This window comes from Cuculus canorus, chromosome 6, assembly GCF_017976375.1.
Source record: "Cuculus canorus isolate bCucCan1 chromosome 6, bCucCan1.pri, whole genome shotgun sequence".
In the NCBI taxonomy this organism is placed as follows: domain Eukaryota; kingdom Metazoa; phylum Chordata; class Aves; order Cuculiformes; family Cuculidae; genus Cuculus; species Cuculus canorus.
This window is the reverse complement of record NC_071406.1, coordinates 2,012,542-2,026,783: the sequence shown is the minus strand read 5'-3', so window position 1 is coordinate 2,026,783 and position 14,242 is coordinate 2,012,542. Positions and strand designations below refer to the sequence as shown.

General features: G+C 44.5%; 1 protein-coding gene across 5 annotated transcripts; it reads right to left on the bottom strand.

The window, feature by feature from the left end:
- Positions 1-567: 567 nt before the first annotated feature.
- On the bottom strand, positions 568-12,423 carry NMI (N-myc and STAT interactor). 5 transcript variants are annotated; one of them, XM_054070598.1, is made up of 11 exons: positions 12,067-12,341; positions 11,501-11,645; positions 11,105-11,155; positions 9,774-9,851; positions 9,305-9,463; positions 7,361-7,468; positions 4,940-5,102; positions 3,741-3,847; positions 3,429-3,621; positions 2,690-2,796; positions 568-1,744 (listed from the first exon to the last, which is right to left on the bottom strand). In XM_054070598.1, exons 3-11 carry the CDS (start codon positions 11,147-11,149, stop codon positions 1,556-1,558), a joined length of 1,149 nt encoding a protein of 382 aa, XP_053926573.1. In that variant the 5' UTR covers positions 11,150-11,155; positions 11,501-11,645; positions 12,067-12,341; the 3' UTR covers positions 568-1,555. The 5 variants fall into 5 exon arrangements, with proteins under 5 accessions (XP_053926573.1, XP_053926574.1, XP_053926572.1 ...); XM_054070599.1 differs by lacking the exons at positions 11,501-11,645; positions 12,067-12,341 and adding an exon at positions 12,405-12,423; XM_054070597.1 differs by lacking the exon at positions 11,501-11,645.
- Between the last annotated feature and the right edge of the window lie 1,819 nt (positions 12,424-14,242).

Sequence of the window (14,242 nt, the reverse complement as noted above, 5' to 3'; positions counted from 1 at the left end):
AAGGCTGCAGAGAGACCTTAGAGCAGCTTCCAGTGCTGAAAGGGGCTCCAGGAAAGCTGGGGAGGGGCTCTGGATCAGGGAAGGCAGCGACTGGATGAGGGGAAGTTTTCAGCTGCCAGAGACCAGATCTTAGGGAGAAATGTTTTGCTGTTCAGGTGGGGAGGCCCTGGCCCAGGGTGCCCAGAGCAGTGGTGGCTGCCCCATCCCTGGAGGGGTTCCAGGCCAGGTTGGATGGGGCTTGGAGCCCCTGATCCCGTGGCAGTGTTAGGGGGTGGGACTAGATGGGCTTTGAGGTTTCTTCCAACCCAAACCATTCCATGACTTTATGAAGAATACCTGAGGTTTATTTGTAGCATTCTTTTCAGACTAGTTTGGTGCCTTGTCCTTTCTCTGCATATTAAAATGCCAAATACTATGATAAAAAGTTATTTTCAATGTTGGACCCATTCAGAAATCTGAATAATCTTAAATTGAAAGATTATTGTTGCCAAACCATTTCAGCCCCCAACGACAGCAAATGAAAAGGATGACAGCACAAAAGGAAAAACACTGAACCTCTGACTTTGCACTTCCAGTTTATTTCAAAGTTTGCTCAGAATGAAAACTGGAAGGATGTACTGGAAACAAAAAGGGGAATTTACATGCTGAAAAAGTAATTTGGCCTGAACTCTATGTGCCTTTTTCCAGCTGATTCCTCTCTTCACACCCTCCTGGAGCACTCCCCCAGCAGCCCGGCCACTCATGCACAACAATACAGGTACCTCCAACACAGTGTTCACAATTTTTCCCCAGCGTTGTTACAAAGCAATCCAGTTTAGATAAAGAATCACTTCAATTCTTGTAATATTTGAACTGTAACATTTTAAAGGAAGCAAAATCATGAACAAAAATGAAGTGAAATACAATTGTAAATAAAAATAATTAAAACCAAATTATAAACCAGGCTATTAACCTATCAGAAAGTCAGGAAATTTGCATTGAACATCTTTTCAACAGCTAAAAGCAGTGTTACTGCTATGGCATTCCTTGTAAAGTGCAATTGAGTAAATCTCCCTTTTTCTATTTTATCACTGCAGATTTTACAAAATATCCAGGTATTGCGTTCAGATATTTACTTTGTGGTGGCACACAGCACCCTTAGCAGGACCAGAGTTGTCTCCAAGCTACCTCCTGCAGCGATGGCACTTCAAAAAAGCAGGTCTGATTGGGATAACATACAGCTTTGGTAATCAAAATGTTAAGAAGGAATAGATTCCTCCCATTTTTAAATATGCAACCTATCTAAAATTTCTAAGATACAAAATACTTGCAGAAGGCAATCTTTGGTTAAGTTTCAAGTGCTGGTAAAGGCTTTTTCTATGACTTTTATCAGGAATCTTTGGAATACCCAGGTGATGTGTTCCGCAAGTCTGTGCCATTAAACAAACTAGAAAGACAGGGAGGTTCTCTCTGTCAAGTATAAAATTCAGAGCATTGTAAGTAGAATGTCTACATAACCTCACAGGGCTCCGATGAAGCAAAACCTGAGTACTCCATGACTTCAACCTGCAATTTGCTAAGAATCCTCCTCAAAACAAACCCATGTTACTCCTTCTGATACATATTTGATCGTCTCTATTTCTCCACCGCCATTACTAGGCTTTTGAAAATGAATTTCGATCATGTCCTGTACGCTTTCCTCATCATCTTCTGTCTCTTCAATTCCTTCCAACAGAATGGTCTTCTTAGCGATCCCACGACAGAGCTATTGAGGAAAGAAAACAAACTTGTATTACAGACCAGCTGTTGCATGTACATCTAAAGGAGCAGACAGATCCTGGCAACAAACACACCCTTGATCCGCTATGGCTGGGATCTCGGATGACATTTTAAGACTTTGGACAGTGTGGTGTATTTTTGTCACTGAAAATTGCAGTTCTCAACTCTGTTAAGGCACTGCAGAGTTCAACAGGCAGAGCATCTCCTTAACATGTGTGTCCTACGCTCCTTAATGCATGCACACAGTGAATTTGGGGATTTCTGGTGATTCCAGACAGCATCGCTCCATAGAAGTCCATGCCAATACCAGATAGACACCTGCAAAGAATGCTGTTATAAACACAAACACTCCAGTAAACGCTTTAATTATCAAGGCCTGATTATATACACAATACTGACTTGATTACAATCTATTCATACAAAGGAACAGATAATTTCAGGGAGAAAATGATGAGCAAGCAGACTAACGTTACAGGAGAAGAAGTCATTTTTTGGGTGGAATGAATAAATGAATGAATGAACGAAAAGCATGAATGAACACGTTTCACACACAAGGGTCTCTTCCGCGACTATCAACAAGGCCGCTCGTTAGGGACGAGTATGTCAGTGCTTTGTGACTGGGTAAAACACTGTTGTGACTATAATGAACCTATTTCACTTCATGAACAAGTTAGATTCTGCCTCCTGACTAGCACAGACATTATGGTAAGTAACGATCCAATTCAATCGAGTAAAGACACATACACTCTTTTAAAATAATTATAGCTTTCACACTGCAAAATGTCAGATTATCAGATCATCTTCATGGCCTCCCCTGGACTCATTCCAACGGTTCCATATACTTTTTATATTAAGGACTCCAGAACTGGACCCAGGACTCCAATGGGGAGTACTTCCTATTTAGGGGTTAGTCTGGACTGGATTTTTTTACCTGAAACTTTTCCACGTGTATGTTGGTGTCTGGGGACACAGAAAGTCTATAGAATCTTCCATTTACAAGGAAAGGCTGTTTAGTACATCTCACAAAGCCATTTGTCGCTGTAATGGAGAATAAGAGGAGTAAGAGTAATGTAATCCGAAATGCATTTTGTAACTGTATGAAAAAGCAGATTCATCTTCTTATATGGGTTTAGAAACTAGTATGTGATAGCACACTTGCGATTCTTCATACACATTTTGAAGAAAGATTTTTTGGCATTTCCAAACAAGCTAAATCATTAAATACCCACAAAAGCTTCTGAAATAAATCTAAAGCAGCTGCTCTAAATGGATGTGGCTCCACTGATCTTCATAGAATTTCATACAGTTGGGCAATGTGAATGCCTGTCTTAACTTCATTGTCATGAAAGAAGAGCTAAAATCAAACACATTTTCCTCATTTACTCTTTGCAATGTAAGTGTCCAGTGATGCAAGGAAAAAAAGGAGTTTGACAAACAAAGAAATAAAGCTCACAAACTGCATATTGGGTCATGTTTGATCAAAGAGGAATTACTGCTTTATTTACAGACATGTGGGTGAACCCACATCTTTTCCTGATCTACTTAACTCTCCACGGGAAGAGTTTGCAGTATTCAGTGGTTAAGTTAACAAAGAACGGAATAAGGGATGGAATGTAATGCTGACTCGACAGTATGTGTACATGTAGCCAACAAAATATTATACACGATACCTCCAGGGGTGCGGAACGTAATAGCGGCTGTTCTAGACTGCTTGTCATAGCTCACTTTTTCTACTCCTCCTCCTCCTCCCTGCTCGGATTTGTAGAAATTCAACTCTAATTTGTCTCTCATCCATTCTTCAGGGATGGGCAGATCAGGCACTTCTGAAACATTGATCTTCTTTCCAGAAACAGTGACATGGAGCTAAAGAAAACCAAAATTTTTTTGGCACTTCATGATTGAAAACACCCAAACTGCTGAACCTAAAGCTTTTCAAGTACTGCAAGTTCATTTCTTTATAGTTTCATATTTTGGTTGATTACCTCAAATTTGATTCCCATTTCAAGTGCAAAAGGCTTCACTCTCAGTTCTGCTCTTTTCTCATCCAGGTTCACAGTATGCTTACCCATTTGTAACAGTCTCTGGGCAACTAAAGGAAATCACAAGTTTTCAGATATGAAAAGCCTTTTTCAATCATTATAACCCCCAAATCATTCTCCAGTCTTTTAAGCAAAAAAAAGGAGAAATAAATAACAGGCAACCAGATCCCACTATCCATGTCTTCAGGTGTATTTGTCCCCATAAAATCTCACTTACAGGCAAAAGGTAAAATACTACATACATCTAGAATAGCAGAAGCTTAATGCTGTCCAAAGATGCTCCCACTGGATCAAATATTAACACCTAAATGAATTCTCCCATTTGAATTATCCCTGGATGAAAAGCACATCAGAACCAGGAACAGAGAAGGCTGATGAGCAGTGTTAGGATTTAGCTGATAGAAATGAGTCAGAAACCAGCTTTGTATCTGCAATTAATGGAGTTACCCCCAAGGAAGGCCCAGCCAGACCACTGGCAGGCTCCCTGCAGCCAGGGACCAGGCTGTCCAAACAGCAAGCACCTTGCTGGGAAGCAGGGAGGTTACAGACCGCACCATCCCTCCGTCCTCTCACATCTACTCATCATCTGCCATGCACACTTAATCAACACAACTGCTGTCAGAATCAGGTACTGTCTAGAGTAAGGAAAATAAGCAAATTCTTGCTGTCAGAACATTTTGAATAATTCCTGACAATACTCTGTGAGGTAGAAATGCATTCCCCATTGCAAACACCGCTTTTATGTTAGCTCAGAGCAGACATCTGGTGATCCAACAAAAACACGCAGGGTGCTAGTAAGAATCATCAAATAGTTTGGGTTGGAAGGGACCTCAAAGCCCATTTCTTTCCACCCCCTGCCATAGGCAGGGACACCTCCCACTGGCTCAGGGGCTCCAAGCCCCATCCAGCCTGGCCTGGAACCCCTCCAGGGATGGGGCAGCCCCCACTGCTCTGGGCACCCTGGGCCAGGGCCTCCCCACCCTCATCTTTTTCTACTGGTTGGTATCATAACAGTGAAAGGTTCTCTGTGTATCGTTCCTTCGTGGATTTCTTTATTCCCCAAAATATTTGTGTAAATCTTTTCCCTTTGGCAAAGAAATACATCAGAGGCATTAATATTACACTGAAAAGATGCATCGTACCTTCTTCGTCTTCGAAAGTAAGCAGTGCCTGGGTTTGATTCAGTCTGAATGGAATTTGTGTAGCTACCCTAAAAACACAGTGAGTGTTCATATCGGGATAATCATCCTGCATATGTTCCAGGTGAGTAAACTTCATTTTTGTTTCCGCTACCTCTTTTTTAATCTGGTGTTTTAGAGACAGGAAAACAAAAAAAAACTTCTGTAATTTATTGCAGAACAGAAGAATGAAGGTTAATCTTTCCTTGAAGGGCTACATGTATTTCTATTTCTTTAACACTCAAGCAGATTGAAGTCCTGGCTCGTAAAACACATACAATTCTACCTAAAATGACAAGTTGTACTTGTCTGTTCCTGGGATTTCTGTCAATTCAGTGCATTTCCCCCCCTCCTTGATTAACTTTGAACTTAAACTTGACCTTACACAGTAAAAATTCAGTTCAAATCCACAGGGATTTCCACCTACAGAAGCAGAATACTTTCGGTGCCTAAAATTTACAGAGCGCCAGTATCAGAAACACTTGTGTTGCCTTTTATTCCTGCTTAATTGCACCACTGCTCCACAGCGGTGGGACATCTGCTAATAAACAGCCTTGTGCTCTGGTATCTTAGTAAAATAGATAGTAATATCCAAGGGTTTTATAACTAGGATAGATAAAAACCATTCAGGAAAATGTTGGTAAGGAATGACTGCTTTGATAGAGCTGAGGGAGCTTCAGAGAACTCTTTTTTTTTCCCTTTACATAACTATTTCTAATTAAAACCCCATGTAGAAGAAAAACAGTTTGTGTCAAGATAAAATAACCACAGTAAATAAATCGTTCCTTCCACTATCTTCAGACTTAGCATCTTATCCATGAGCGTGCTTTCCTTCCATTTCCTCCACTGCCCATGGAAAGAGAGACACTCATCCTAAAGATAATTTAGGCATGGGTGCAGGCTCCAGTTCACAATGAATCTGCTCCTCGAGGAGCCTGGACCTCACTGACATCTCCTACACTCAGAAATGCAATTTATAACCTAAAACTAATCTTGGGATATTGTTAACATTAAACTCAGACAGAGTTTCTACCTCTGCATAAACAAAAAATGAACAGTTTTCATTTTACTGTAAATTCCCCCAAATATTTGGGTTTGTTCCAATTCAGAATGGAAATGGGGTTTTAAAAGCTGAAATTTCCAAAAGGTAAGTTCTAATTTCTGATCACTTCAGAATCTGCAGCAGTTTCACCAAAAGACACTTTGGATGCCAAGTATAAATCTATTTAGTATCATTAATATTCATCTCATAGAATCATAGAATAGTTTGGGGTGGAAGGTACTTCAAAGATCATCCAGTTCCAACGCCCCTGCCATGGGCAGGGACATCCCACTACATCAGGATGTCCAAGGCCCCATTCAACCTGGCCTATCTATCTCCAAATTGAGTTATTGCTAATTTAGAATACCATGAGAAAGACTGTAATCAAGTTCAGCCCAATATAGGCTAAAATAACTGCTACGTTTGCCAAAGAGTGGACAAATTCACTTTCTTCCATCCTTTTACCCAATAAATATAAAATGACAGTACTTGAAAATGACTGATGCTCTCTATATTTTTTTTATTCAAGTGTCTTCCATTTAATAATTTTCGGCTTTTCTTTGTTTCTCTCATATTTTTTCAAAATCTCACTGTCCTGCTTCCGACTGGGATAGAGTTAACTTTCTTTCTGGTAGCTGGTGTAGTGCTGTGTTCAGGATTTGAGAGTAAAATAATGCTGATAATACATTGATTTTTCTGTTGCTGTAGATGCTAAGTAGTCTAGGACTCCTCAGTTTCCCCTGTTCTGCCAGCTAGGAGAGTGGAGCTGCATGGGAAGCTGGAGGGAGCACAGCCAGGAGAGCTGACCCAGCCTGGCCAAAGGGATGTTCCATACCATACGGCATCGTGCTCAGTGTATAAACTGGGAGGAGCTGGCTGGCAGCCAGTAATCACTGCTCAGGGATGGGATGGGCATCAGTCATTGGGTGGTGAACAATTTGCACTGTGCATCACTTGAGTTGTATATTCTATTATTATTATTATCATCATCATCATCACCGCTTCCATTTGCTGTTACATTAAACTGTCTTTATCTCAACCCACAAGCTTCTCTTTTCATTCTCTCCCCATCCCACTGCGAACAGTGGGGAAGTGAGGGAGCAGCTGCACGGTGAAAAGTTGCCACCTGAGGTAAACCACACCACTCACATATTTGTTGCCTCATCCTTCCACATTATCCTTGCCACATTATCTTACCAGATAAAACAAGAAAATAAAACAAGCTACATTTAATATTGAAATAAACAGAGGTTTGAACGGTGAACTGGCCCCAATGGTCTAGAACTGACAAAATAAAGATGTGCCCTTCCGAAAGACAAAGTGCCAAATACTTCAACCTTTACCTGACTGCCCTGTGAGAGCAGTGAAGTGCATTCTGCAAGGTCTTCTTCAAGCTTCTCAATTGCTCTCTTCAGCTCAGCACTTTCTTGGTTCAGTAAATGGAGTTCTCTCTACAGACCAACAAGTATTGAAAGCAAAATTACATGCAAAGAAGGCAAAAAATATGTTTCAGTAAAATCTGTAGATGTTAAAAACTGTTTCAAATGTTAATTACTCTACATGACAGCAGGAACGGTGGATCTTTTGTAGTTTTATTTATCTGCAAGGTAAATTCACTCACCAGGGAGGGGTTTTGGTCAAAGGAAATGACAGTGAGAGTTTGGGAAGGAGGCATTAGTGATTCCCAGCACGTATAGGGCTGGAGCACCTGTCCTATGGGGACAGGCTGAGAGAGTCGGGATTGTTCAGCCCAGAGAAGGATTCGCAGAGACCTCAGAGCAGCTTCCAGTACTGAAAGGGGCTCCAGGAAAGCTGGCAAGGGACTTTCTACAAGGGCCTGGAGTGATAGGACAAGAAGGAATGGCTTTAAATTGGAAAGAGGAAGAGTTAGACTAACCGCTAGGAGGAAATTCTTCCCAATGAGGGGGGGAGGCCCTGGCCCAGGTTGCCCACAGCAGTGGTGGCTGCCCCATCCCTGGAAGGGTTCAAGGCCAGGTTGGATGGGGCTTGGAGCAACCTCTAGTGGGAGGTGTCCCTGCCCTTGGCAGGCACTGGAACTGGATGGCTTTTAATGACCCTTCCAACCCAAACCATCCTATGTTCTACAACTCTGTAACGCACAGCGCACCCCAAACTCCACAGCTTCCTCCACACCTATGAATCATAATTGCAATTAGAATCATAGAATACTTCGTGTTGGAAAGGACCTTAAATATCATCTATTTCCACCCCCCTGCCATGAGCAGGGACATCCCACTGGATCAGGGGCTCCAAGCCCCATCCAACCCGGCCTGGAACCCCTCCAGAGATGGGGCAGCCACAACTTCCCTGGGCAACCTGGGCCAGTGTCTCACCACTCTCATGGTGAAGAACTTCTACTTTATGTCTAGTCTAAATCTGCCCCTCTCTCATTTATACCCATTTATACTCATTTATACTCATTTAATTTGTACCAAATTAAATCCACCATCTCCTGGACAGGGAACACAATACAATGAGTGGGAAGCACAGCAGATGCAGTCAGCCCCAGCCACACACAACTAGAACATGGCTCCTTTAACATACCGAACCACTCCAGGTTATTTCAACCAGTTCCCACCAGCTGAAGATAACATAGAACAAAAGCCAGATGATGATAATGACCCCTTCTGGCTATAAAATTTAAGCATTTATGACTGGAGAGCCAAACCCAACTTTCAGAAAATCTCATTCCAACCTGAACGTATTTAACCTATTCATTATATTTCAATAGCTTGTATTATTGAAGCCATAATTTCATCAGTGATTTAGAGGCCAAACAAAACTTGAAACCCCCACCTTGACAGCCTATGAAAACTCATTCTATTATTGCACCAATGACAAAACAGGTTCTGACTCTTGCCCAGCTCACTCTCACTTAAGAAATGCCAGTCCTTTGGGGGCTGTAATGTCCTGAAACACACTGAGAGTTGTCAAAGCAGTGGGATCAACCCATTCCGTTTTATCGGCACCACCCAAAACTGAAACTCGTTCATTAGTGGAGAATCTTGGAAGTGGAACACTGGTTTTGTCAGTCCCTCCTCTATACAAAATACACCCCAATTTTGCCTTCAGTCTTCCAGCATTACCATACGACATATTTTATAGCTCTGGTTCTTGATCTGCCATTGAAAAACTGTCAGTAGCATATTCATCATAGCCTGCAAACCAGGAGAACTGTTGAAACTGAAAAGGAAATATTAATCCTATTTTCTCTAATCAACATCTTCACAACTCCCCAAACAGCTACAATTAAGCTTTCTCCATACCTCATGTTCATCCCTGGACGTAATAATTTCCTTATCCTGCTTCTCTTGAAGGTCCTTTAGCTTCATCAGCCCCTGCTCTGCTCTAACAAACTCTTCATTAGCACTTATTTTACAGAGAAGAAGGTCAGCTTTCACTTTTTCAGCTTTTTCAACTCTTTCCTGGGTAGTAAAAAGAAAAAAAAGATTTATTTTCTTTTTTTCTTTCACAGGAACAAGCAAAACCTGAAGTAAGCCCTTTATATTTATTTATTTTTAACACTTTGGATAAATATTTCTCTTGGACTTACAAGCGCAGTAACCACTGAGGTCAACATAAGCCTTTACCGTTGAAGAAGAGAAAGCAAGCTAGACAAACACATTAGAACTGGGGGAGAGTTGGTTTGCTTTGAGAAGGTTTTAGTCTGGATTAAAGATCCTCCAAGTGTCTTTCAGCTCATTTCCACGACTCTACGTGCTTCATAGAACTTGCCTTCCATTCCTTCAGTTCTGCTTTAAGTCTTTCTATCTCATCTTCTGATGTGTCAAGACAGTCAAGGTTTGTCATAACCTGGAGAGAAAAGAAGACACACACACAGGTTTTCCCTTCCATTAAGCAATATCATATTCATTACCTGCTAATTACCCAACTGAAAATACAGGCTAACATTTTGATAACTAATAAAAGCAAGTTGTCTCAATGTTCTTCCACAAGCAACTGAGCTGCTCAAACCCCAAAATGTTTATCTAGATACTTTTTCAGCAGTTTCTCCAAGACAATTTACCAAGAAAATACAGGCCTAATGAGAAAAAAAAATCACCTCAAAATGGGATGCTTCCAAGCCCAGGGAGGTTGGACGATAAAAGGTAACATCAAGCAGGAGGAAGGTGAGAATAAGCATTTCAGAATTTATCTACTTCAGGGCAGAAGTTCATAAGCACGGGAAAACCACAGCTGGATAAAGGCCAAGAGAGAAAATCTCCCCTGGTCTGTTTTGTTTCTATGGCTGCAATGCTCTGAATTAAAAAAAAAAAACCCAGAGAGACCTGCTGAAACAATCCCTCCCTTTGACTTAAGATTACATAAAACTTGAATGCGGACCATGAAATTTAGGCATGGAAAAGGTCTAAATTAGATAATCTTGTCAATTCTCTTGGTAATGCTGGGTATTTCCTAAAAACAAAATAACAGAAAACAATTTTTCCATTGCTTTGTCCAGTTCCAAATGTCTATTAAGCAAGAGGGCAATCCCCATCTGTGTGTAATTTCAAACCGGACAAAAATTCCTTCGCTCAGGGGATTGAGTTTAGGAAAGCAGAAGGATGCACGTCCCACAGCTGGAAGCTGATAAGTAAGGATGTCTGTTTTCTACTGAAAAATGGTCAAACCCAACAGTTTTCAACCCACAGGACAAAAATAACAAGGAAGTACCAGGGGAAGTCCCATCCAAGCTACTTAGAATCATGGAATGGCTAAGTTGGAAAAGACCTTTGACAGCAAGTCCAGCCGTACTTGCCGCACAGCAGGAACTGAACTCAGGGAGGAACCCTGCAGGGAAAGGGAAATTCCCCTAAGAAACCACCAGAGAAACATGAGCGAGAAACGAAAGACAGGAAAATTCTGCAATATACGCACTGTGGAATGTGACTCTCACTATGGAAACAAGAGGCGGGAATGAGAAATGACGGAAGTGTTTAAGAAGGCAAGACAAGAAGTTTCAGAAGGTCTGTCTCAGCAGTCCTAGCATAAACCTTCACTCAGAGATATTGTCCAATACAGCCTTTTTTTTTCCCCAGATAGCAAGCACATCAGGAAATACTTACAAACCCATTATCTTTCAAAGACAGTGGGGGACTTGTTGAATCCATTGAAATCTGTGGGAATAGGGAAAAAAAATTACAACATTGTAGGTACTGCATTTTTTTGTTTGTTTGCAGCAAAACAGAAGAGCAGAAAGGCACACCAGCAGCCCTACTGAGCTGAAAGAATTTTTAAATGTAAATGTGGTATCATTTTGTAGGCAAAAGTGATGAATATTGGCTATCTGAAGCCCCCTTCTTTACTCAACGTAACAGTCGGAGACATACATAGGGGTGGTGCGGAAGGAGCAGCTCAATACGAGCCGGCAATGTGCTGTGTCCTGGGCTGCATCCGGAGCAGAGGGACCAGCAGGGAGGGAGGGGATTCTGCCCCTCTGCTCCGCTCTGGTGAGACCCCACCTGGAGCCCTGTGTCCAGGTCTGGAATCCTCAGCACAGGAATGACAGGAGCTGTTGGAGAGAGTTCAGGGGAGGCCACAGAGACGATCAAGGGACTGGAGCTCCTCCGGTATGAGCACAGGGTGAGAGAGTTGGGGTTGTTCAGCCTGGAGAGGAGAAGGTTGTGGGGAGCCCTTAGAGCAGCTTCCAGTGCTGAAAGGGGCTCCAGGAAAGCTGGGGAGGGGCTCTGGCAGTGCAGGGATGGGATGAGGGGGGACACTTCTGAGCTGAAATTGGGGAGACTGAGATGAGATCTTAGGGAGAAATGTTTTGCTGTTCAGGCGGGGAGGCCCTGGCCCAGGGTGCCCAGAGCAGTGGGGGCTGCCCCATCCCTGGAGGGGTTCCAGGCCAGGTTGGATGGGGCTTGGAGCCCCTGAGCCAGTGGGAGGTGTCCCTGCCCATGGCAGGGGTGGCACTGGATGGGCTTTGAGCTCCCTTCCAACCAATCAATCCCACGGTTCTATGACAGTGGGGGGATGAAGGCTGCAGCGGCCGCGCAGCACCCCGCGGGGCCCCCCCGGCTCTCACCTCGGCTGGCCGAGCCCCCGCCGCACCGCGCCCGCTACAGCCAGCCCGGAGGCCGCAGCCGGGACTCCCTGCGCTCGGGAACCGGGACGCCGCGACCCCCACGCGATACCCGCCGCGAGAAAGCGAAAGCGGCGGCACTGAAACCACCGCCCTCGGGAGGCGGAACGGGGCCGGAGCCCGGCTCCCCGCTGCGGGGCGGGGGCAGCCCAGAAGGGCGCACGCGCCTCGGGGCGGTGAGCGGGGCTGCGGCGGTGCCGCGGGCGCAGAAGGAGCCCACGGGCGCAGAAGGAGCCCACGGGCCGGTGCCCCCCCCCACCCCCCCCAGCGCCCCGCGGTGCCCCTCAGCCGCTTCCGCGCCGTCACGTGGGGCCGCGCGCCCTGCCCCGAGGGCACCGCCTGAGGGGGGCGGCAGAGAGGGGCAGAGGGGGCGCAGCGGGGAGGAGGGTTGGGGGCACAGAACCCCCGGATCGCAGAGCCACGGAATCACAGTGATAGGACAACCAGATCCCAGAGTCACGGGATCATCAAATCACAGAGACGTAGATTCACAGTGTCCTGGAATCCCAGAATCATAGAATCACCGGATCATGGAATCCTAGAACCGCAGAATCCTAGAATCACATAGTCACAGAGTCATAGAGTCCTGGAACCACTGAATCCTATGATCCCAGGGTCACAGGATCATCGAATCACAGAGACATAGATTCACAGAATCATGGAATCCTAGAGTCACAGAATCCCAGAATCTCAGACTCACAGAGCCACAGAGCCATCAAATCACAGAGACATAAATTCATGGAATCCTAGAATTGCATAATCACAGAGTCAGAGAGTCACAGAACCACCGAATCCTAGGATCCCAGGGTCACAGGATGGTTGGAGCACAGAGACGTAGATTCCCAGAATCCCAGAATCCTGGAATCCCAGAGACATAGGTTCACAGTATCCCAGAATCCCAGCTTACAGGTTGCCTCAGGCTGAGAGTGGGGCAGAGCAGGAGTCTGGAGTCACTGGAACCCAGGAATCCAGAGGCAGAGGATCCCAGGAACCCAGGAGCATGGGACCACAGGCTCACAGGGTCAGAGAATCCTAGAACCCTCGAATCCCATAATCACGGAGTCACAGAACCACCAAATCTTAGAATCCCAGAATACCTGCATGCCAGGGGCACAGGATCATCGAACCGCAGAGGCATAGATTCACCGAATCCTAGAATCCCAGGATCCCAGAATCCTAGAATCCCAGGATCTCAGGATCCTAGTACCACTGAATCATACAATCACAAAATCCTAGAAACACAGTCCTAGACTCCTCCGGAACACGTGGCACGTGGTTGATTTATAAACCCTTCAGTATATAGATTGATAAAAATGAACCATGGAAGACACACCTAGAACTGGGCAACGAAGGCGTTGGTGAGCAGTCTGGAGGCAATGGCAGCTTTATTCCGACTTGAGCGTTGGTGGTCTCTGAGAGTCTTTCCAAGCCCTTCAGCTGGCCATAGGGTGCTCGGTGAGTTGATTTGGAGCACCAATCTGACAACTACCTCCTATACCTCCTCACAAAAAAAAAAGCCCCGTCTTTGGTCAGATCATTTCCCAGATCTGTCCCCCCAAGTGCTACTGCCAGCGGAGGGAAAGAACTTGAGAAGAGCTTCAGCTTGCCTGAGTCAGCTCAGAGAGGTAATGAAATGTGGACTGGTGTGAGGTGGCTTAGGGTTGCAAACATTCGCTGTGTTAGCCAGCGGGCACTCATTTTTTACAGAGATTTCAAGGAAGAGCTGCTTTGGGGAAAGAAAAGCTTAGATTTCCATGATCAGTTTGAGGAAGAGACAGCGCTGTCTCCTCATTGAAGGGGAGGGTAAAAAAGCTTTGGTTACTGAATGATCCTTCTTCACGTAGGTGACTAAAGGGAAGAGTCTCTTATGGAGGGCTGTGTGAGGCACTTTGTTGTGCAGATTCCATTGCTGGGACAGACTGGACTTCTTGTGACGGGAGCCATCAGGTGGCAGGTACAAAGTGTATGTGCTTAAGTGAGGGTGGGTGAAAGCAAAGTACCACTGACTTCTTCTACTGATAGCTCTTGGATTCAGGAGCAGACAGTGCATCCAAGACCGTAGCCAAGCAGCAAGACGCAGCTGGTTCAATTCAAGACTTCCTGCCTGTCTAGATACTCT